The sequence below is a fragment of the Falco rusticolus genome, chromosome 4 (assembly GCF_015220075.1).
Source record: "Falco rusticolus isolate bFalRus1 chromosome 4, bFalRus1.pri, whole genome shotgun sequence".
NCBI lineage: Eukaryota > Metazoa > Chordata > Aves > Falconiformes > Falconidae > Falco > Falco rusticolus.
Genome location: NC_051190.1, coordinates 24,651,667 through 24,673,963, shown reverse-complemented (window position 1 = coordinate 24,673,963; position 22,297 = coordinate 24,651,667). Strand labels below are relative to the sequence as shown.

Sequence of the window (22,297 nt, the reverse complement as noted above, 5' to 3'; positions counted from 1 at the left end):
CTGTTCAGTTTTGCCAGAGGAAACAATTTCAAAAGATATTTAAGTAATACTTGTAAGCCACTAAGGAGTTGAAAATGTTCTGTGACAAAGATTTTGGTTTAGTTTTGGTCTTGGATTTTGGTGGTGTATTTTTGGTTTTTTTTTTTCCTTGAAGTGACTAAAGTAAAAGAACTAACACACTATGATTATTCAGAAATAAATAAAACAGAGGAATAATGTAAACTTCCATTTTTCAGAAGTTAGTGTCTGAGAGGTTTGGAAAGAACTTTAGAAAACATTAACTATATTAATCATTAGTAAAAGTTGGTTTGAAAACATCACAGAAGTAAGAGACGGAAGAACTAAATGCTCTCCCTAGTTTGCAGACTAAAGCACTAAGCCAGTACTGCTGCTACCACCATCAACAGAAAAAGGGATAAGAAGGCTCCTGAGTGAAGACATATTTTACAGCTCATAAAGCCAAGGGGGATCAGCGTGGTGAGCTTATCCCATGGTGTCTAGCATGTGAGCACCAGTATAGTTCTGTTAGTGCCCACCCAATAGCTATATCTCTGGTGAAATATTTGTGTTACCAGTAATGAGTGATAGAAGCTGTATCTCTGTTCCATTTTCTGCTGTTTAGTCATCTGCATGCTCATTTCAAGAGGGGTAAGAAGATCAGACTGCATGTTTCTTAACAGTATAAGTACTGCAGCACTGATGCAAACTCATTTTGAAAGAGCAGCAAACAAGTCACATTAAGAGACAGCACTCAGCCTGTTGTGCCCTCTCAGTTAGGGTGACTTGTCTTCACAGTATGGCTTCTAATGCCTCACAGTGAAACGCAGGTGTCAAATAGTGGTGCTTGGCATGCTGAACCACTCCCTGCAGCCCTGAGCTTCAGGGCCTTAAGATCATTGATCTGCAAACTCCCGCTCAAAGGTGCAGGAGCCTAGCCTGTGAAAGCAATCTCTTTTCCTGAGACTGCCATTAGTCAATGGCCAAATAAAGCCGTAAATCTTTTCCTGGTTAAGTATGCAGATAGGAGGAGAGTCATTCCACAGACAAGAGAAACAAGCTTGCTCTTTTTAGTTTACTTTTTGTTAAATTTGATCATTGTGTAAACAAAGGACAGAGAATGTTGGTTAGACTCAGAGCAGCACCATCTTATGAAGTACCCAATGTGAGCTGTTGTTGATAGCTCCACAGCCCTATCACTCCATCTTTCCTGTATCGATGTGCTCCTGTGAGTCATGAAATCCTGTGCTGCAGAAGTCTATCACCACAGGCCTTTCCAGACATACATAGTCCCTTGAGTCTCCCAGCACCCCTCAGCAGAGCATATGCTCTTTCACAGACCTATCCACATGTTCGCTCATCTAACCAGTAAAGACACCAAAAATGATAAATAATCTGTTTAATGTTCGCTAATTTAATCTAATCTGCAGATCTGCTCCTGTTAGAGGCACAGTGATTCTGTAGACAGAGGTGCTTATCAATTGCAGAGATTTAAACTATCAGTTCTAGAGCAAGAACTATAATATTTGACAACATAGATATTTATGTACTGGTGATCATAATTGGAAAAGAGGAGGGGATGTTCTTTTTATGGTAGGAAAGGAAATGAATGCACAGGGGATTTTGTTTCTTTGCTTTTAATAACATGTAAACCAAGGATTAAATTGCAACACGGGACTACAGCACTTGGATTGCTTCTTCTTTGATGCTCAAGGACCCTAGTTAATTGAGAAAACCCCAAATCTCAGTGTCAAATCTTACCATTTTAGGGCTGATGAACAGATTGATTTGATCAACATTCTTCCCATTTTCAGTGCATATTGGAGCACAGCGCAGAAACTGCTGTGATAGCATCAGCTCTACATTATCATGTGCATGCACAACAGCCCAGTATTATGCGATATTTGCCTCTGTCTAGAAGCAGTATATTTATATTGATATGGTACTGCAGGCCCAACACAATGTGGTTTTTTTGAGCTAAGCTGATTCACATGAAGCCTAGTATAGGCAGTGCCAGAGCATAGCAGTAACAGTGATTGCTGTCTCAATGCAAGTAATGAGTTAGTTGTCTTTTGTATTATCTCTGTCTAACACGGTCTGCCAAATGCTGAAAAAAATTGTAAGCCATAGGCAAGTCTAAATAAAGCATTAGTTGAAGAAAGGAATTAGGGCATTGATGTGGACAGCCTAGTGAAGACTTTTTCATAACATACTTTTACATCCAAAACCAGACAACAGATAAATTGAGAATGAGATTCACAGTACTAGAGAAAAAAAAATTAGGAACACTTTCACATAAATCAATAGCATGCCTCACCTCGTGTCAGTGTGCACAAGTGGATACCCATCTTTATAATGAGATTACGGTTTTCAATAGCTTGCACAGTGGTTCCCACAGCTCAATATACCACAGGAGTAGGTGCACCAGTGCCAACACGTAAGTAATACAGCTTTTTGATTCCTAATACCGGTTATCTTCTTTAAACAGCTGAAGATCATATATGCCATTGGAAGATTACTGACCTTGCCTTCATGTCCTAAAACTCTGCGCTGCTGCTACCACCAAACTGAAGTTTTTTGTCTGCTGGAGATAAGGATGAAGTTAGTTATTTAATCGGCGTTCTGTGGGAGGGATAAGACAGGATGCATTCTTTCCTGGCTGGGAAATCTCAGACCAGCTCTGAGGAAACAAATGCAGCCAGCCTAGCAGGATTTCTGGGGCCAGGTAGTCCAGTGACATGGAAGCCGCCTGCCAATCTGATGGAACTTGTGTAGGGAGACGAGGAGACGCCCAGGCTTTGTCCATAGCGTGCCCGTCTCGGGTATTCTGATGTTTGCGACAGTCAGTTTTCCCACTGCTGCGATACAGCTGCTTGCGGGTGCAAACTGGCTGTTAAAAATGCACCTGCCTCTCCGCCTGAGGCCCGGCGGCTACGTGACTGCGCCCCTTTGCGGCGGGCACCGAAGCGCCTCTCCCCGCTGTCACCGGTCAGGGGCTCCGCGCGGCCCGCTCGGCCTCAGGGCCTGGGGGCGCCGCGCCGCCTCCGCTTAGGCCCGAGCGACGCGGTTTGCCCTCGGCGGTGGCCCCGGGGGGCTCCACGGCTCCGGGCTGTAGGTAGGTTGCGCTGCGGGTAGCCCCCCCCCCCCCGGGCGGATGCTGCAGCTCCAGCCCTCTGGCCGCGCCTAGCCCTGCGCCCAGCCCTACCGCCCCGTCCCGCCGGCACCCCCACCGCTCCGGGACCCCCGGCCGGGCCGGGGCACTGGGGTCTGCAGCGCCCGCGAGCCCTGTCAGCAGCGCCGCGCCCTGCGGGGCCGAGCCGTGCTCCCGCGGCGCGCCACCGCCCCCTGCCGGCCCGCCCGCGCCATCGCCCTCAGCTTGGAAAGGGAACATCTGCCCCCAGGCGGACAGCGAAGGTACGGACAAGTCAAAAATATCGCCATTGCAGCCGCTCGGCGGGGCCGCGGAGAGCAGCAGCCCGCCGCCGCCGCTGGGAACGGGCGCCCCCTTACGGCTGCCTTCGTGCGCTGCGGCCAGCCGGGCCCCGGCGGGCAGCGGGCCCCGGCGGGCAACGAGCCCCGGCGGGCAGCGGGCCCTGGTGGGCAACAGGCCCCGGCGGACAGCGGGCTCCGGCAGAAAGGCAAAGGTGCAGGGCTGTGGGCTGGAGGGTTTTGCAGTTTAAACGCAGTCACTGTGTAAACCTCGGCTTGAGCCGCTGTACACCAAATAGGTAGGTCAGGAAGATTCACAAAACGTGTCTTCTGTGAAGTAAGATCAGACTGAGTGTAGAGGAATGCTCCCGATCAGACACAGAAATGAGGTTCTCAAAACGTTTTGTACTAAAAGTAGCTGAGTAGCTGGAGCAAAATGTCTACCCGGCTTTAAAATGCGCGTTGACCTATGAAGGTAATTATATCTCCACATTCACGTCTGGGGACTACCAAAATGGGATTTAAATGATGCTTAAAATAGGATCTCCACAGACAGAGCAAAAAAGGGAAAGGCCTTTCAGACACCTAATTTAATTGTCTAGATTTTAAAGTGCCCAAGGGTTCCCTCTCCCATTTCTGTTCTTGGTGAAAGGCTGCATCAGTCACACCTCCACTGGGAATTAACGTTCACATTGCTGTTACTTCTGTTGATTTCATTTTTCCTCTGCATTTTGTGTAGAAATACCCTCATATTCTAACTTTCTTTATATGGATTGCTGCTCACTTCTTTTTACTTTCCAAAGATAGTATTTTTTCGTAAAATAAAATTATGTTCCAAAAGTAGTAGAGATTCTCTGTTAACGTGGCCTCCACAGCTTCTACTGCTCGTACTGTGCAATGCAAACCCATGCCCCATATAGAAAAAATGCTGCATTTTTAACTGCAAAATTAACTGCAACTGTAAAACACCAGTTTACTTTTTTGACAAGAGTAATGGTTTGGGCATACTTAAAATTAAAAGTAGGCTTTTTCCAAGCTGTCTCATTTTAGAGATCACGTGACTGGAGAAGGTCAGTACCCAGGACTGCAGAGGAATATATTTGCACTTGGATTTGGTTCTTGGGGAATTACAAAGATGTTTTCTGAGCGCTGCTGGAAGAAACTTGTAATGTTAGTAGGCAGAAGTATAAGATCCCCTTATCAATAAAGGGTAGGCAGAAATTTGTTGCATATATATTTTTTAAATTTTGTAAATAAACTGGGATTGCAGGAAATAGACTTCTGGGAAAACATCGATGCTGAATTATTGTAAGGAAAGTAGGAGAAACTCTGCCAAATAGCAAAAAGCTTTTGCATCTCTTAGGGCATTAATGCTGTAACGCTGTTTATGGCTACTGAATATTTCGTCACTTTGCTGTTTTTCATATAGGTGAATTCAAACAGAACCTCCTGGCCAAAAGACAGATTCTTTTCAGTTCGATCTGGCAAAACTTCTCTCTCATCTGTTCACAGTTTTGGCTCTGTAACTAGACAGTATCTTAACAGTCCACACAGCTGACTGAACAGTCAGATTTATGTTTGTTTATGTCCTTGCATATTTTTATAAGGCTCAGAAAGTATCAGGCTTGCCACAGAACTAATAACATTTATGGACTGCAAAGAGGAAAGTTTATTTCATATTAAATTTGTTTTTCAATTTCAAACATATTTCAAATGTTACACAGCTAAGAGTTGTGAACACAAAAAAAAGGAAGGTATGAAAAAGGGCAGACATAATAATACTACATGACTACTCAACTAAGCTGTATACGTCAAAACAGTTTGGTTCAGACTTACTTCTTTTTCCAGCAGGGCTAACTTAGGCAGGCATGATATTCTGATTCATTTGCATCTCTGCTTATCTGGGCTATGGATCAGCCATACAGACTATACGTGTGTATCACCATGCTTGAACTAAGGCAAACGCACACCAGGCAATCACTATATGCAATTTGCTAGGTTCTGCTGCTTAACATCAGACAGACCATAGCATTTTCCTTTAAGCAAAACAAAGAATGGTGCCTTCAGAAGAGAGGTAGTAAAGCACACAGTACCAACTAAAGCTGTTCCACGAAATACCACATATATCAATTAAAGCCTTTCAGCATGGAAAACCTTCATTGATGCTGTAAAGAGCAGCTTTGCTGTGTCATCCTTTTGAGATGAAGACAATGCTGCAGAGTGCAATGGCTTCACCTAGCCGAGTTCAGGAGTCCAGAGACCTCCTGGAAAACTTGTACAGTAGATTTTTATCTCTTGTTCAGTTGAACACAAACTGAGCAACTAAAATTAAGTAGAAAAGGGGGCAACAATAAAATCTATGAGCTTGTCAGCAGTGAGAGGAAAGGGAAAGCAGGGGCCCATTACTGAATGGGAAAGGGAGCGAATAACAGATGATGTGTAATCGATTGAAGGATACAGCACCCTCTTTTTGTTTCAGTAGAACAATAAAGTTTAGCAACGAAGATAATTAATATGATTCTTTTTAACAAGATGATAGTAGCACACAGAATTTGAGTTAAAACCCTTAGCAGTGTTAAATTCTGCAGGGCCAGGCAGCATTTGCCCTAAAATATTTTTTGCAAAAAAAAGAACAACAAAAAAACCTCAAGTGAACCGCAAAAACTACCTGAAGCAGTCTCTGCCATGTTGAAAGTCATTTCTGAGAAGCTGTGCTGAACAAGAAACCTAGAGGACTTCTGAAAGATTAACAGTCTCCTCTTCAAATGTAGGAAAAATACAGCCCAAAATAATGATAAACCAATTAGCATGACTTCATTCTTTAAAAGGATTCTGGCATAAAAATACATATTTTTAAAATATCTAAAGGATTAAAAAGTGAGAAACAATATAAATTGATGAATCAACTTCTGTCTTTGACTACAGAATTTACTTGATGATAATGGGGAAGAAGCAGATAATAATTTGACTTTGGTTAGTATTTTTGACAGAGTTCGATTTTAAAGGAATACTAAGGAAGCTAGTTAGCTTAAATGATACCAGCTAGACTTACGAATGAACAATTAGACTTTTTGAAAATGCACTGGATTAATCATTATTAGTTCCTCATTAAATGGCATTTCAGGTGGTGTTCCAGGAGCCTATCCTGGCTCAGTCTTGGCCCTATTCAGTATTTTCATTAATTTTGGTGATGAAATAGGAACTATGCATACAAGATTTGTGACATTGTTCTGGGAAGGATTTTAGTCATGTTGGGAGATGAAAAAGAGGAGAAAAATTTTTTTGACAAATTCTGAGTGCAGTCTAAATAACGTGAATTTTCATAAAGTGCAAAGGATTGCACTTCAAAAGAGAAAGGAAAAGCATCACTGTAAACTGGGAAATAATAGTTTATTATTTAATAATATATTATTAAATAATATATTATTATTTAATAGATTGAAATAGGATTTGAGAGTTGCAGAGTACTGCAATGTAAATAATGAATTAACAGTGAGATGATACTGTAAATGGACAAATACTACTATAGCACATAAAGAGAGACATGTAATTTGAGAATGGTAGGAAGTACTTATTTGGTTCTACTTTTAATAAATGAGTTCGCAGTTGAATAGTGTATCAAAGTCTAGGTATGATACCTTCAGGAAGACACGTATCAGTTGGAAAGAATCTGGGGAAGGAGACGCTATGAGGGAGGCCACCAATTTTGATACAGTCTGAAAAAAAAAACAAACGGTATACCTAAAAACCCACACCCCCACGTACACATTCACCCAACAACTGGTTATGATCAATTGATCTACTCGCCTGCTGAGGAAAAGGAAGTGAAAATCATCATGCAGGAAAGCCGATTTACTTACTTGGCTATTGCAAAAATCTTTCCAGAGAAAGCAGTTCAAGAGCAGGACCCTGCGGCTGCCCTGGCCCTGCGCCCCATCCCCCGCTCGGCGCCGAGTGCCGGTGTTGCGGGTTCCGATGCAGTTCAGTGATATAGATGATCCTTTCCTGCATCGTCTTTTTGAGTAATCCCTCACAATTCAAAAATCCTTTGAGAAATTCGTTTGCTTCAAAGCGCGGCGGCCCCAGCCCGGCAGCGCCCGCGGCGGCCGGTGGGCAGGGCCGCGCCCCCCCGCGTACCTGGAGAACGCTCGTGACCGCGGCCGACGGCGATTCAGCTCCCGGCCTGCAAAGCGCGGCCGTGCGCCGAGAGCAGCGCTCGGACCCGGTGAGTCCCGACGCAGGGGACAGGGGCACGGGCGCTTCTCCCCGAGCAGGCGGGACTCCGCTGCGAACGCCCGCGCCGACGCGGCGTTTCCGACGCACCTGAGCCCGCGGCCGTGGCGGGGGCCGGGAGCTCCCAATGGCCCTTCCCCAGCTGGGTTCGGTTGCCGCGGCCACCAGGCCAGTGCTCAGGCCCGGCCGGCCCCCAACCCCGCCCGGCCGCCCTGACGTCACCGCGCCGCCGCGCTCGCGGCGCTCTTGCGTCGTGGCACGAGCCCGGGCACGGGCGCGGGGCGGAGGCCGCGCCGCCCTGCCCGCCCCCTCCGGACGGGAGCGCAAAGCCGACCGCGCACGCGCGACCCGGCCGCGGCCGCTGGGGCTGACGAGCGACGCTCCGCCGGGGCCCTCGCGTGAGTAGCGGGTGGCGCCTCCAATGACCGGGTGGGCTGCGCGGAAGTCCCGCCCACTGCTGGGGGGGTATTGTTGTGGGTGACGTCACGGACGGAGGATGCGGGCGCCCCATTGGCTCGGGCTCGGCGGCCGTGCGCTGGGATCTTAAAGGGCGACCGGAGCGCGGGCCGCGCCGGCCGGGCGGGGCCCATGGCCAGCACCAGCAGCCACCTGGTGAGTCCGGACAGCGGGGCCGGGGCTGCCCACCGGCCGCCCCGCGCTGCGGCAAGAAGTAGGCCCGGGGGTGGCCACCCGCTCCCCTCATGCTGCCGGGCGGCGGCGCGGTTTCGCGGGTGGCCCCGTCGCTTGCCGCCCGCTTGGGCGGGGAGGGCGGCCGGGCGAGCGCCTCTCTCTGCGGGGTCGGCCTTGGCGCTGCAGCTCTCGGTGCGCTTTCCATCCCCGTCGTCGTCGTCCCCCCGCCTCCTGGGTCGTCGCGGGCCTGGCGGGAGGGCCCTGCGCCTGCCCTGGCTCCGGCGGGACCCTAAGCTGAAGGTGGGCGGCGGCCCGGGCTGGGCGCGGCGGCGCGGAGGAGCCAGGCTGGGGCCGAGCCGAGGCGGCCGCCCCATAGCCTCTCGCTCTCGGTTCCGGGTGCGGGGCGTTGGCGCGGCGCTGGCGGGCCGCTTGCCCCCGGAGAGCCGGCGCCGCTGCCGGCGGCCCTGCTGCTCTGCCGTGGGAACGGACGCGTGAGGAGGGTCGGGGGGGTCGCGGAAGGGCGCCGTCCCGGTTGTTTACGTTCGTCTGGCAGAGAGAAACTAGCGTTTTGCGAGCAGGGACTAACGTCAGGTGAAGTTGTAGGCGATACGGAGAAGTGGCAATGGTGGAACTTGCCTGGCGCTGTAGATTCCCCGGTTTAGTTGGTGTAGAAATTCCCCTACGGAGCGAGCGTTTCTCACGGAGCCGCCTGCCAGCTCTGCCTGGTGTCGGTGCGGCTGGCTGGAGGCGCGGTGCCTGCTGCCGTGCCCTGGCGTCTCGCGTGCCTCCCGTCAGCCGCGAGCTGCCGAGCCCTTGAAACTTTTTCATCGGTTGGAATTGGCTAAGGAGGGTCTTCCTCGTAGAGACCGGCATGGCTGCGTTGATTCCTGGAGCCCTGTTTTGGTGTGCTCTCCTCCTCGTGCTCTGCTTTTTTTCATCAGGGTGTTAACACATGATCGTGTTTGTTGTCTTGAGGATGAGAATCATTATATGGAGTAGCCCTACGGGTGGGGACAACGGGGACACACATGAAATACTGCACTGAGGATTATGAAATAAAGCAATGTTTGATTATTAAAGGAATTAGTTTTGCTTTCCTGCTGCTCATTGGCATCAGAGATGACTTCTGTTCACTTGGACTCTCTTAAAGAGGGAGTATGCTTCTCTTTGTGCTTCTGTCCTTTCTTGTTGCCTCTCTTTTCAGATTTTTCTTTCCAAAATACTTCAGATTCTGTTCCTTTTCTATATATAGTTTAAGTGCCCGTCTGTAAGAGAAACAGAGAATGAATGAAGAACAAAGTTGACAACCATTTTTGTTAAAACCAACATATTTTTTCAGGGTAGCTTATTTTTAATTCCTTCTCTTCCATCCTGTTTAGTAATTCTTGGTTGAGTGCACTGACTGGCAGTAGTGTATAGACGTGGCTTGATTGAGCAAACCTTTTTGTAATTCAGAAGATATCAAATATTGGAAATTCAGTATTTCTAAGGCTCTGACCAAGTTACTGTTAACATTTGTGTAATGGAGATAATTACATTAATGAGTTCTGTGATTATTTTACTATAAATGCAAAAGAATGGGGGAGGGGGGGCAGAGCACAGCTTTGAAAAGAGTATTCTAGCATTCCTTTGTCAAAACAGTTAATTTTTATATTCTTGTGTGTGGGAACAATTCCTAAAACATTCTGCTATTTTCTGAACACATGGTACCGAAGAGGGAATTGTGCTTTCAAGAAGGAAACCGCTTTAGTGTTGCTTTAGTTGCAGGTGTTAGTGTAGTCTTAGTATTTGCTGTTAATGCCTTCATTATAAGCATATTTGGTCTCATATCAAGAAGTGATCTTCCTCTCAAAGAGTTTGGAAGAATGGTTGTTTACAGCTTCATTTTCAGCAACATCTTCACTGAAAGGTGTAGGTACTCGAGTGATTATTAGATTGTCAGTGTTTCTGACCTGACAAGAGCTATAGTACAGTCACATCTGTCTGAACAAAACTGCCAGCTTTCCCCTCCACCCCCTACCATGGAACTAATATAAACTATGCTTCTTAAATAATTGGATACTTAATAGAGTAAGTTCTGCATCTGTGCTAGGAATTAGACTAACCTATGGTAAGAGTTCTATTTGTAGTCATTTGTAGTTATAAAACTTCCAGACAGGCTTGAGGAGTTTTCCCTGCATGCCTATCTACTTAATATTCTCTTCTGTTGGGTTTCCAGCATAAAGCAATGACTAATCTCTGTCACTTGTGCATAGGCTTTTAACTGCGATATGTTTTCTGTAAATCTCTTCCTAAAGCAGGCTGCAGGAATAGTAAATAGTTAAAGACACGAGTATTGAGAAGGTGCTTAAAGGTGAAAAAATGGAAGAAGATTAAGAGGAGTAATTTTGTATGCATTCATATTTCTAATGTGGGAAGTGCTGGTAGCTAGTGGAAAGGAGAAGATCCAGAGAATAATCTGGGTATAATAGCGATGTTCAACTAAACAATTAATCCACTGTGTGGATAGGCTTTTCTTTTTTTAAAGCAAATTATTCTTTGGGTTGTTGGTCTGTTGCTTAGAGTGCTAGAAGTAATGTTTGTTTCATATAGCTCTTGAAACTCTTCAAGTAGATTACTGTAGCTGGACACTGAAAGACAACCTGCAAACTCAGGCTCATCTCACTTCCCTAAAGCAAATCAGTTGGAGGGCAGCATTGCAGGGAAAACTCAGAAAGGGATGCTGACTACTGAAGTACTTGCAGGAGTTTTGGTACAGAAGGCATGAAACAAGGAGCACAGTCACGTTGATAGGCTGAAAAAGGTAATAAACTTGCAAAGTAATAAAAATAGGTTTGGTAGATGAGGATGTGAAATGTTTTAGTAATACCTGTGTTTTAATATCTATTTTATCTAATATTTTTTTCCTAGAAAAGCTGTATGGATTTCTGTAGAACTAGTACATTTTTGCCATCATAAAATATACAAGTGAGAAATTCCTTTTTAATGTGGAAAGCTAAAAACTTAGTTCAGAAAACACTATATTTGAAAGATAAAAATCTTTCTCCAAGTTTCTCATATTGGAGCTTCCTGAAAAATTTGTATGAAGCCAAGGAATTACTGGTATTTCAAATGGGAAAACTTTTTTTGCAGGTGGCTAAGTTAGATTATGTGTTAGATTAATTAAGAAGCAAAAAAGGGGAAGGAGGTGATTTTTCTCCCTCCTAACTTCCCTTTCTGACATCTTACAGGTAAGCTTGTGGAAGGTTGCTAAGGTCTAACTAAATTGCGTGAAAGGACTGAACACAGCGTGCACAAAGTTAGCTGTTTGTTTGGTCTAGAACCTTATTTTTTGCACCTTATGGATTCTGCTCAGCAGCGCTGTAGGAAATAACTGGTTTGTTGTGTGACTGAATATTGAAGCTGCTTCCTGCTTTAAAAGACAAGCTGTGAATACTTCAACTGGCAAATATTCTTTAATTCATTATGGTGAAAAATTGCAAGGTATAACTTGCTTAGCACATTCTTCTGGAAGGAAAGTATAAATTTGATGTTCATATTTTTTTTAGTGATCCTGCAGGAATTTAATTTACAGCTCTTGACTGTGCTGTCCAGCCTTTGTACACTCCATCTACGTACAGCCACTTTTGTGTAGCTGTTTCTCTGCTCTTCACCCGAAACTGTTCTTTTTGCCTCCTAGAACTGCTGGCATAGGAAGTCCTTTAGTGTTTGTTAGTGTGAGCTCTCATCCATGGTGCACAGAAACCTCTTAATATTGGTGTGCTTCATGTGATGACTGACAGTGTAGAATGTGATCTAGACTCTTGCCATTACAGATGGCTTTTGTTTTCTTGTGAGCTGGCCTAGATCTGTTTGTGTGAAATGAATTCTCAATGGCTTGTTTACATATATAGCTATTTGGGCCATAGGCTGACTTTAGGTTCTTAGAGATTTTTTTTTTGTGGTTTCCTGTTTCTGATCTGTTTTGAGGCTCGGGGTGGCAGCAGGTGGGGAGGAGTAGGAGTGGAAGGAGGCCTTAAATAGTCTCTGGTCCTGAAGGTGCTTACAAGTTAAGTGCTTTGCTTAGTGGTAAAGGAGGTTAGAGGGTAACTGGCTGATATGCAGGTTCTTACAAATCCTTTCATTAGCTTTAATCCCTACCTGAATTTGGAATTAGAGTCCTGGAAACTATTGGCAGGAAATAACACTGTATGGGTAAGGTTGTCAAATTTAGAAAAGAGCATTTGCATTAACTGAAATGTTTGGGTCAACACTGCTCTGTATGTGAGAAATTAATTTCTGTAGAAACAAAATCAGTCTTGTGGATAAAATACCTTTATTCTCTAATGAAGAGTCAAAACTTTCTAACGATGTAGAGTTGTTCTCTGTGCTTCTATTTCCTTGAGACTATTGGTTATATTTTTGCTAATATAACACAGATCTAATTTCCTCATTACTCATGGATTAACTGTTACAGGTTTACTGCAGAAAAGTAAGGAACTGGTGGTAGTGATCAGATATGAAGGAGGTAAAGTCTCAGAGCTGAGCTTTGTTTCTGGTGTTTTGAGATTATTTTATGTGAACTGTACATATGTCTCCCCAAACTTTAAAACACTTCTTTGTATACCATGAACTTAATGACTATGTACGTCCAGAAAGCTGAAGAAAAAAAATCAATTAATTTTGATTCTTCTTCAGAGTTAATCTTCTTGATTATATTTTGAAGATAGGACATGTATCTTCCAAAACTGGTCTCAAACATAAGGCAAACAACTGCCAACTAGATAGCAGAGTCTTTTTTAACAGCCTACTTGTGCCTTACAGTAATATAAGGAAAAGTCCCTGGAAAAAAAAAAGTCAAATTCTCATAGGCTATTAGAGCATGGCATTGTCAGGCTTAGCCAGGGCTTTTTGTGTGTGTGTGTATATATATATTTGGGGTTTTCCCCCCCCCTCTGAAATAATAACTGTGTCTTATGGTGATTTATTGTATTTTCAACATTACCTTCCTATTACGGTAACTCTCCTTTAAAATTTGTTAGGGCTATTAATATATTAAGCAGACTACATCAACCTAAATTCTTTTCATACTTCTGTTTCCCACTATTGCAGAGGTCCCAGCCAGATTAGGTAGAATAGTGTCTCTGAAGAATTATCTGCTCCAAACTTTTCCCTTCCATTAACACTTACAGTCTTTATTCTTGAAATGTATTACCAGGACATTATTTTAAAATGTCTTCTTCTCTTTTAAATAGTGGTCATTTCTATCAAGATGCTTTGCTAAGAGATTTTTTGGGGAACAGTTTTATGCAGTGCTCAATGAATGCTTACCTTCCAGTGTTTGAGAGGTTTCAAATGACACTGTGTGCGAAGGTGAGCATAGTTGTTTTGGTGGGTCAGAGCCTAGACTTCTTTAATCAGCATGGCAGTCTGTTGAAACAACAAAGTAGCCCTTTTATATGACCAAATGCTTTTGAAATTGGCATGGCTTATTCATAAAAATGGTCTGTTAAGCAACAGTATTTTCATGTGGCAGCTTCCAAGATCAAAAAATTGCACTCCAGATAGGTGTATGACTTCAGATTCTTTTGCAAAACAAATTTATATTTAAATAGCTTTTGTAATTGAAATATGATATTTCAGTCTGTTCTTCTAAATGTAGTAATCAGTAACCATTTATGAATCTTTATCAGAGTATAGATTGTGACAAGTTTTTTGGCTTCAGACTGTTTTGCTGGCTGTAATGGTTGGCTTCTTCAAGACATGGAGTTGATGGGCAGTTTGTTGGGTTATGAGCTAGATCTTAAGTTCTCTACTGTAATCTTTGCATACCATTTGATGATGAGGTTTGAAAGAGTGCTGATGCAGCTCTACACAACGTAAACACAAACTACTGCTACAGAAGATTAGAGTTTCATGTTAATGCTTTTATTAATATCTACAAATAACTAATACTTGGAGTAGGGTTTGTTTACTGCAGTGTGAAGAAAATGGCTTACTATGATCTTCAAAGAAGTTCTCTGTAGAAAAAAACCATCCTGTTATCCCAGGAAAGTAACTTTGGCATCTTTGTAACCTAGTACGTTTTTTACTAAGTGCCTCATTTGTTTTTTTGGAAAGGAGTGTTTGTGCTTGGAAATGCCTGTTGATTTTATGTGTTTGGATTTTCTCTTAGCCATTTGAATTATCTGCCTTAAAGGTTGAACGAGATCTGTCATTTCAATATAAACTTTACTTCTTGTGATAGGTTGAAGATTAATCAGCTTGTTTAATTAACTTAAAAACAGGAGATGAAAAAAAAAGCCTTAATATCACCCCCTTTGATCAGTTTTTTTTTACTAGGTTTTTTTAACTCTACGTTTTGCACTCTGCTGCACAGGTAAGTCGTTGAAGTATGACTTACCTAGTCTTCTCTCAGATGGAAACATTATTTGCCAATGTCATATTCAGTTAGAATTATTACTATTTTTAATATATTCCTTCTTTTCAATGGATGAATGTTGAGTGTGATTCTTTAAAGCCTTTGGCAATGTTTTCCTCCCTCAGATTTCATAATCTGAAAGCATACTTCTAAGTCAGTTTCCTTACTGTTTTGGTCTAGTGGTATTCCTTCCTGATTAGGGAGATATGTAATCTTCTGTAAAGCTAAAAGTGTGACCAGAGAACATGGTTTTTAAATACCTCCCAATTACTATGGTGCTGTAAGTTAGGGTTTCTTTAATATGGCTGTATGTATTTGAGTGTCAAAGTTAACCTGTTAGGTGGGCAAACATTTTACTGTACTGCTGAGGCTTAATCTGAGTTTTGTCCTGCTCATTACATGCTTGATTGTTATAAGACAGTCTGACAGCATCTAGTGGCACTTCAAGGCATATGAATGGTTTTTCTTTTGTTCTTCAGGCAAATATTTCAATTCCTTAAAGGTAATAATAGTGTTGGAAAGTAGATGTTTTATTAAATTATTTAAATTATCTGACAAACTTCTAAGCGTATATTAGTGGAAACTGGCATACAGTGGAGTTTCATAAATTGAGTATATTGTTTCTATATCCACACATATGTACAATTAGTTAATAGAGACAGGATGCTGTTGGTCACTTTAGTCTGACAGTCCGTTTTTAGACAGAAGTCCAGGTCTTAAATAGGTATGAGCATATAAGGTATGAGAATTTGTTTACTGCAGTTTACGAAGACACACCATCTGTTGTTGTTCTGGGTTGCCGTTATTTGTGGCAGTCACCCTGATGTAGCAGTGTACAGAGTTTATGAACTGTTGTTGAATATTGATTGGAATCACATGATAATAATTAAACTTCCTGCAAGCCACTGCTGGATGGGGTTAGTGCATAATGGGAAGTGCCACCTGTACTGGAAGGTGAGGCTGAGGCTTCTAGGTTTATTTTTGTTGTTCTGAATTAGTGTTTCTTTGTATCTTAAATTTTTTGTAGCTGAGCTACCCTGCTTTTGCCTACATTCTCTTTTTAGGTACTCTCTGAGGAATAGTTTGAGGACATATATTCAGGCCCATCTTAGTATATGACCTGATGAGTTGCTTTTTTCTTTTGGAATATGCTGGGACTTCCAGGGTGTGTTGCACTCTAGCCTTTGAAGCAGAGGCTGTCACAAGTAGGTGTTGGAGAACCTGGAGAAGGTAAACATTTTCAGTGTTGGATATTAAGTGGGAGGAGGCCAATGGAAAAGCTGTGCAAATACCTGTTAATTGCCCCTTATTATGTTCTCTTTCAGATACAAGATGTCAGGTGCAGTTGCTCCATCTTTGTCAACCCTCTGAAACACCAGTGTGCCATGGAAAGTATATACTAAATACAACTGCCTAGCTGTTCATTTTCTTCCCTTTGCATTTTGCAGATAAATCCTTAGGAGACCCCAGGTTGTCAATGTTTAAATTGTAAGCAATAAAAAATACATTTCAGTTTCAGATTTTTTGGCTTGTGTGACAATATCATAATGATTTACAAAACCTTTCAGGCCAAGCCTATCTTAACTTAAACTGTCTAGCAAAATCTCAGTGTTGAGAAGTAGCAGCAAGTTAGCTTTATCTCTAAAACTACAAAACACCTGTCTGATGAAAGCAATGACCTTCTCTCAATGTGAAATAAAGGACTTTATTCCTCCTTAATTGCACAGATAAATAGATGGATGTAGAGGAATTATAGGGTAATGAAGCTGGGTTAATTAACATTAATATACAGCTGTGGACTGGCTTCAGGGGGATGGGTTGGCTGATGTGGATCAGGTGCAGCTGTGGCTGGTTCCTGCTAAGCAGTTAAATAGCTCTAAGGGGTGTATGGAAGAGGAGCAGGTAATGAAGAGAGACCTGGAAGAAGCAGAGGGAGGAGAGAGAGCGTCCCAGACACAGCAGAGGCGAGAAGCAGGGTGGACTGGCTTGAAAAGGATGAAGAAACAGCACGGACAGTAGATGAACTTTTGAAACCTTGTGGGGGGTTGGTAGCTGTGCCAGGGCAAGGCGCAGGAACTACTTACTGAAGTTAACTTGGTATAGGGTGGTAAAGCCTTGTTGCAGCCAGCTAGTTTTGGTAGTGCTGTGACAGATGGACTCTATACTTTCACTTGAAGACAAGTGTATTAAATTTGGACAGTGAATCTTAGATTCATAGATTTTGGAAGATCTTCCTGTTTCTGTACTAAAAGGGCTATGTTTGGCAGAGAGGTAAAAGCTGAGACTGAATACTTGGACAGCTGGGGAGGGTATCTTATACTATATCATGTGGTATCTGCTTGGAAAGCCTCTCAGATTCCATTTGTATATGAAAAGATTAATTCATAGATACCCTAGAGTGCTATGTTGCTTTCTGAATCCTGTAATTTCTTAAGCGGACTTTGTTGATGTAGGGCATAGATGTTTGTGTTGGTTTTCTCCATGATAGCCTGTGACCTTATTATAATTTAGCCGAACACATGACATACACCACTCAGTAATTCTTAAATCCAGTAAGACTTGTGCTGAATTGCAGGTGACCCTAATTTTTCGAGTTCTGTATTCTCTGATACCACAAAGCTAAATCAGTCAGATTCTTTAATAAACAGATTTCAGGAGCTTAATCTAGCCAGATGATTAGATGTTTTCACAGGAGTTCAGTGTCTTAATTTTCACCTGAAACTGTTTTGGTTTTGTTCTTAAAGGTTGCACAGTACTAGTGGCAGTAAGACTTTACTTATTCTAGCTGATACTTTCTGGTTTTGTATATTCAGGTGTAGAATAGCTTCAGTTCTTTGTCCACTTGTTTCCCACCATTATGCATAATTTCTTGAACCATATTTTAATTTGTAGTAATGTTTTGGTAGAAACAAAAGTAAAGTCTCACTGTTTGTCTAATTTACCAAAAGCTGTAGATTGCTTTAAGTTACACACTTTTGTTGCCAATTGGTGTGTGGTTTTTGTTTTGGGGTTTTTTTGCTCCCTCAGTCTTAGATTTGTGTAATTACTCTTCTTCTTTCAGGCTTTTTGGTCAATCCTGGTGTGAACTGCAATAGATCCTTGTTTGGGCGTGACTATTTAAAGTTGTTTAGAATTTAACCAGTGTCACTTAGAATATGTTGTCCTACATTAATTTTTCTCAACAGTATTCTGTATTTCAGACATTATGTGATGTCAGGTCAAATCTTTTGTGGATGTCCGTCTGCATTATTTCATTTAGTAGACCTGTAATACATTTTATCATAAAAAACGTTTATAAGAGGATTGTGGCAATGTCCTAGCTTATACAGTCTCATCATCAGTGTTTATAACCAAAACAAATATACCAGTTGAGGTGTAGAGCTCATGTTGCTTTGTGTAAATAGTACTTCCTGTTAGCAAGGAAAAAAATTCCCCTATAGGTAAGTGGATGGAAGAGCTTTTCTGATCATGTCTCCCCTGTATCTTCATGCAGCTAAAGACTCAGTAATGAAGTCAGCAGTTAGACTCAGTGTTACCAGACAAGTGGCAGGTTAGGACCCTATTCACACTGACTTGCTTTGTAACAGGAATGAGATCATGCTAGTAGAGTTTCAGTGGTAGCACAGATATTCTGTCATCTTCAGGGTTCAGTATCATGTCAGTTAGGACAGAAGTAAAAGATACTAGAAGCTTTGGAACACAGAGTCTCTACAAGTATTTTTTGCTGCTGTTGATAAAACAGTATCTGGAAGCTGTGTTGCATATTTTGCTGTGAGAAAAAAACTAGTAGAGCTGCAGTTTTTGTGGTTGTACTTGCTTTAAAGCAGTGTGTGGTATTTGTGTGATGCATACTATGTGCTTAGATATATTAAAAATTGTATTAGTAGTGCTTTTGTCAAAATGCTGAATTGCATTTTTGCAAAAAGGTATTGCAAGAGGTATAAGTCCTTCTAGGCAGCAGGGAGCTTTGCCTGTGACTGGCTTTTCATGCAGAGGGGAGCGAGGAGAGTATAAAAGGAAGAATGTAGTGATATGTAGTGGGCTTTTTGCAGTGGTTCAAGTTTCCTTAAAATTTATTTCAGCTGTTTGCAGGCAAGTGGGTAAAAGAACAATGTAAGGACTTCATGTCATGTAAATAAAAAGAAGCCTGATTCTAGTGACAGTGAAAATGAGTTAATGAAGATTTTGATGCATCTGATCTACAATTCCACTTACCTTCCACAGATTTGTTACTTTCATACTTACTAGGTTTTCAACTTCACAGTATGTTGCACTAAGAAGGAAAAAATTTCTATAAATTGGAAACAGCACCCTTGGGAAAGTGCTTGGGAAAGTAGGTAGCATTAGAGATTAGTTTTTAAAAGCGGATGTAGAATTATTAGATTAGTGGTGACCAGTGTGGTCCACAGTGATCCATGACGTGCAATAGGTAAGTCTGTTTTCACTGTGTGAGGGTCTCTGCTTTCACTGGCTTGCCAACTGAGAAACGTTGATAATTGCTGCAAGTAGAGCATCCTCAAGCTTCTGAGAACTGCAGGTGCAGTTCAGAAGGTTTTTAAAATCTTCAGTGATTGACTTCGTATTTCACTAAAAATGTCTGTATCTAACAGAAGCAGAATTTTAAATCTGATTTTTGCAAAAGAGTGCTTATATGAGATCAGACTGGACGAGCTAGCCTGTGCTCTCTGGCATATGTGAAAACATATGCAGAAATATGTATAGTCTCTGCAGACATGTTTTTTTGGAGTCTTTCAAAGTAAAACTGACAAGGTAAATAATACAGGATACAAAATACTAAACAAGATTGTGAAGTGTGGAAAGAAAAGTGTAGTGGTGATCTTTTCTATAAATGTCTGGATTCAACATACCTAATGGTGCATAGTTCTGGCACTTCTTGGGTAACTGATTCTTGAAATCTATTGCATATTCCTCTGTCCTTCTTGTTCTTAATCTTGACTTTCCTTTGCAAAAGTCAGGGGACTAATTGACGTTATACCTTGGCTGGAAATAACCTTCTCTTCCTACAGAGTCCTGTCTGTTCTTCCCTTAGGACTTCTCTATACTTGATATTCATTGTGATTTAGTTTCAGATACTGTGCAAGGAAATATACTGCATTCAACACCTTTTTCACCCTTTCTCTCAGTGCTCTCTGATGCTTTTGTGGTGGGTTTTTTGCTTGATTGTTTGTTTTTCAAGGTGATCTTGCTAGCTGCAGAATCTAATCAGATCTGCCACAATGCTGCTGCTTTATTTACCTGTAAACCCTCAGTTGCTGTAGAATAGCCTGACTGGAAGCCAGTTTGTCATTGAAATGCTAATATTTTGTCTGTGTGCATGTGTGTTATTTACTGTATTTCAATTAATAGGATGTTTCTCACATTGTCATCACCTCAGCTGTTGAGCAGTCATGCTTGTGTTGGCCTTGCTGCACTCTTAATAGGAAAGAGTACAATGTTTTTAGTTCTAGTTACTGTTTATACAGGTTGCTGTTTGAGTAGCTGTTTGAAGGAAAGATTCAGTTGAGCTATGAGGATGCTGGTGACAGCAACTAGTTTGGGGAAAGTGTCAGCTACAATATCTGCATAAAAGGAACTGTGACCTACAGCACACATGCTGTAACATGCAATTTTCACAATAGCAGCATCAATATACTTTCTTCTCTTCAAAGGGAAGAGTGCTACATAACTGATTCTGAGTAGGGGATGTGCTACTGTCTGGGGGAGTTAATGAACTTTTCAAAAAGCAAAATTCTGCCATCTGTCTCCAAGTCTGCCCTCAGCCTGTCCTCCCTTCTGTCCTCACAAAAGCTGTACAAAATATAGCAAATAGCTATCATTAGAGGCAGATTCCTCATAAGTCTCCCTTGTATCACAAAGCTTGGACACAGGTCTAATAAAAGCTGTTACCTGTTCTTGATCAGCTTGCCCTATTGGTGTAGTCAGTTCTTGGAAAAAGCCCTAAGGAGCAATAGAGATCCTGAAGCAGGTAGGCTGCACTCAGGTTGGAAAGGTGATACTCCCTTAGGCTTCTTGAAAGCTATTGTTTAGAGTAGTTGCTTAATAATAGTTGATTTTCTATCTTGTGGGAATGGGTATTTGCATATAATTTATGGTGAGTGGAGAAAATGAAGAGTTTTAACAGTATCCCTTTTGACCTTGTTATCTTTGTCTTAATTTAGAAGGTATACGTTTGCATGTTTAGAAATATGTTCATATCTCATTGTTCTGTAGTGTCACTAAATGTGTAAGTGAAGTGTATTTCTGAATTGTATCTTACTTGTGAAAGATGTTTAGCAGTAAATGAAAGCTATTTTCTCCTACTGCATAGAGCACAGCCAAATGAGTAATTGCTAATGTGGGACCTAGGTGCTTTAAGCCCATGTGCATGATTGAATGCAAGTCCAATTCCCTTCTAAAGCGGTTTCTGATAGAAATGCAGAAATTCTTCTGAATCAGATTGAAATTCATGAGATAAAAATTTGTGTCGGAAGCAGTGTTTATTTGAATATCAACATGAACTATGTTACAGACTAGGTCAGGGCTGTATAATACATCTGTTTTGAGGTTAGGATATTTTCATTGTCATATAGTTTCATTCTGCTGGACATACTTTAGAATACTGAGATTAAAAAATAATATTCAGATAGAGTGTTAACTTTCTTAAATATTCCCACTGTTTGTGTACCAGGTTTTATTGTCAGAAGTAGTTCAGCAGAGCTCTCCTACTGTCTGTGTTTTCTGGCCAATTTCAGGTAAAACATTTGAAGTAGAATAGAGTAATGGAGGGTGTTACCAACAGGGAGGGAAACAGCTTGACCTGTTTCCTTGGTCTTACTTGGGAAAAATTGATAAAAGTGTACCAAATGATGGTTTGATTTGTATATTATAAGAATCGGTATTTGGAGTCTTACCTTCATGTACTTGCTGTTTTCTGGGCAATATCTGGTTCTTTTTTTTGGAATCGGGATGTCTTTATGTGATCATATGTACAATATAGATAGTGTAATCTTCCTTGTTTTGAAAGGTCATGAACCAGAGCATTCTTCAAAAAAAGAACTGAATATTGCTGATTAGTAAACCCTCCAACTGACCTGCCTTTTCTATGTTGTTCCTGCTTTTCTTCATGTCCTTTCCCGATGTGTATTAAAGAGAAATACTACTGGAGAAAGTGGGATTCCAAGTAAAAATGTAGGAATATATCCTTGGTCTCTATTAAAGTTTTCATGCTTTACTTGCTCATTTGCAGTTCATCATAACTTGGATCTCTAAACTAATGTCACTTGTGAATACAGGTGTTGATTGCATAACTAGATAATTCTTTTAATTTCAGGAAGACTGTTACTTGTTAAGATTGGACGGATGGCTTTGTCTCTGAGCATGAAATAAAGTTTAATAGATCATGTTACTCACAGGAGAATGTACTGTGAAATTTGATACCTTGGTGTCAGGGAGCATTTGAGTGTGGGGAAAAAAAAAAAGCATTCTTAAAGTGTTCAGACTTTTGACTTATGGCTATTTGTATGTGCACAGCATGACCTAAACAGAGTTGTTTATTTTGGAAATGGCAGCTCTTAATTTGTGAAATAGTAACACTCCCTCCTAAAGACA

At 41.9% G+C, this 22,297-nt stretch overlaps 1 protein-coding gene and 1 long non-coding RNA gene across 11 annotated transcripts in view; one reads left to right on the top strand and one right to left on the bottom strand.

Annotated features, from left to right (window-relative positions):
• Nucleotides 1-5,066: 5,066 nt before the first annotated feature.
• Nucleotides 5,067-7,651, bottom strand: LOC119147099. Its single transcript, XR_005103946.1, has 3 exons — nucleotides 7,564-7,651; nucleotides 7,287-7,455; nucleotides 5,067-7,142 (listed from the first exon to the last, which is right to left on the bottom strand). It is a non-coding gene; the product is annotated as an uncharacterized LOC119147099 (long non-coding RNA).
• The window catches only part of PDPK1 (3-phosphoinositide dependent protein kinase 1), a 35,660-nt gene continuing 20,759 nt past the window's right edge, over nucleotides 7,397-22,297 (top strand). For 2 of the 10 annotated variants that reach the window (XM_037385645.1, XM_037385644.1), the window contains exon 1: nucleotides 7,397-7,651. In XM_037385645.1, coding sequence (XP_037241542.1) covers nucleotides 7,421-7,651 — 231 coding nt within the window. In that variant the 5' untranslated portion in view covers nucleotides 7,397-7,420. The other 8 variants (XM_037385648.1, XM_037385646.1, XM_037385649.1 and 5 more) reach the window with 8 other exon arrangements.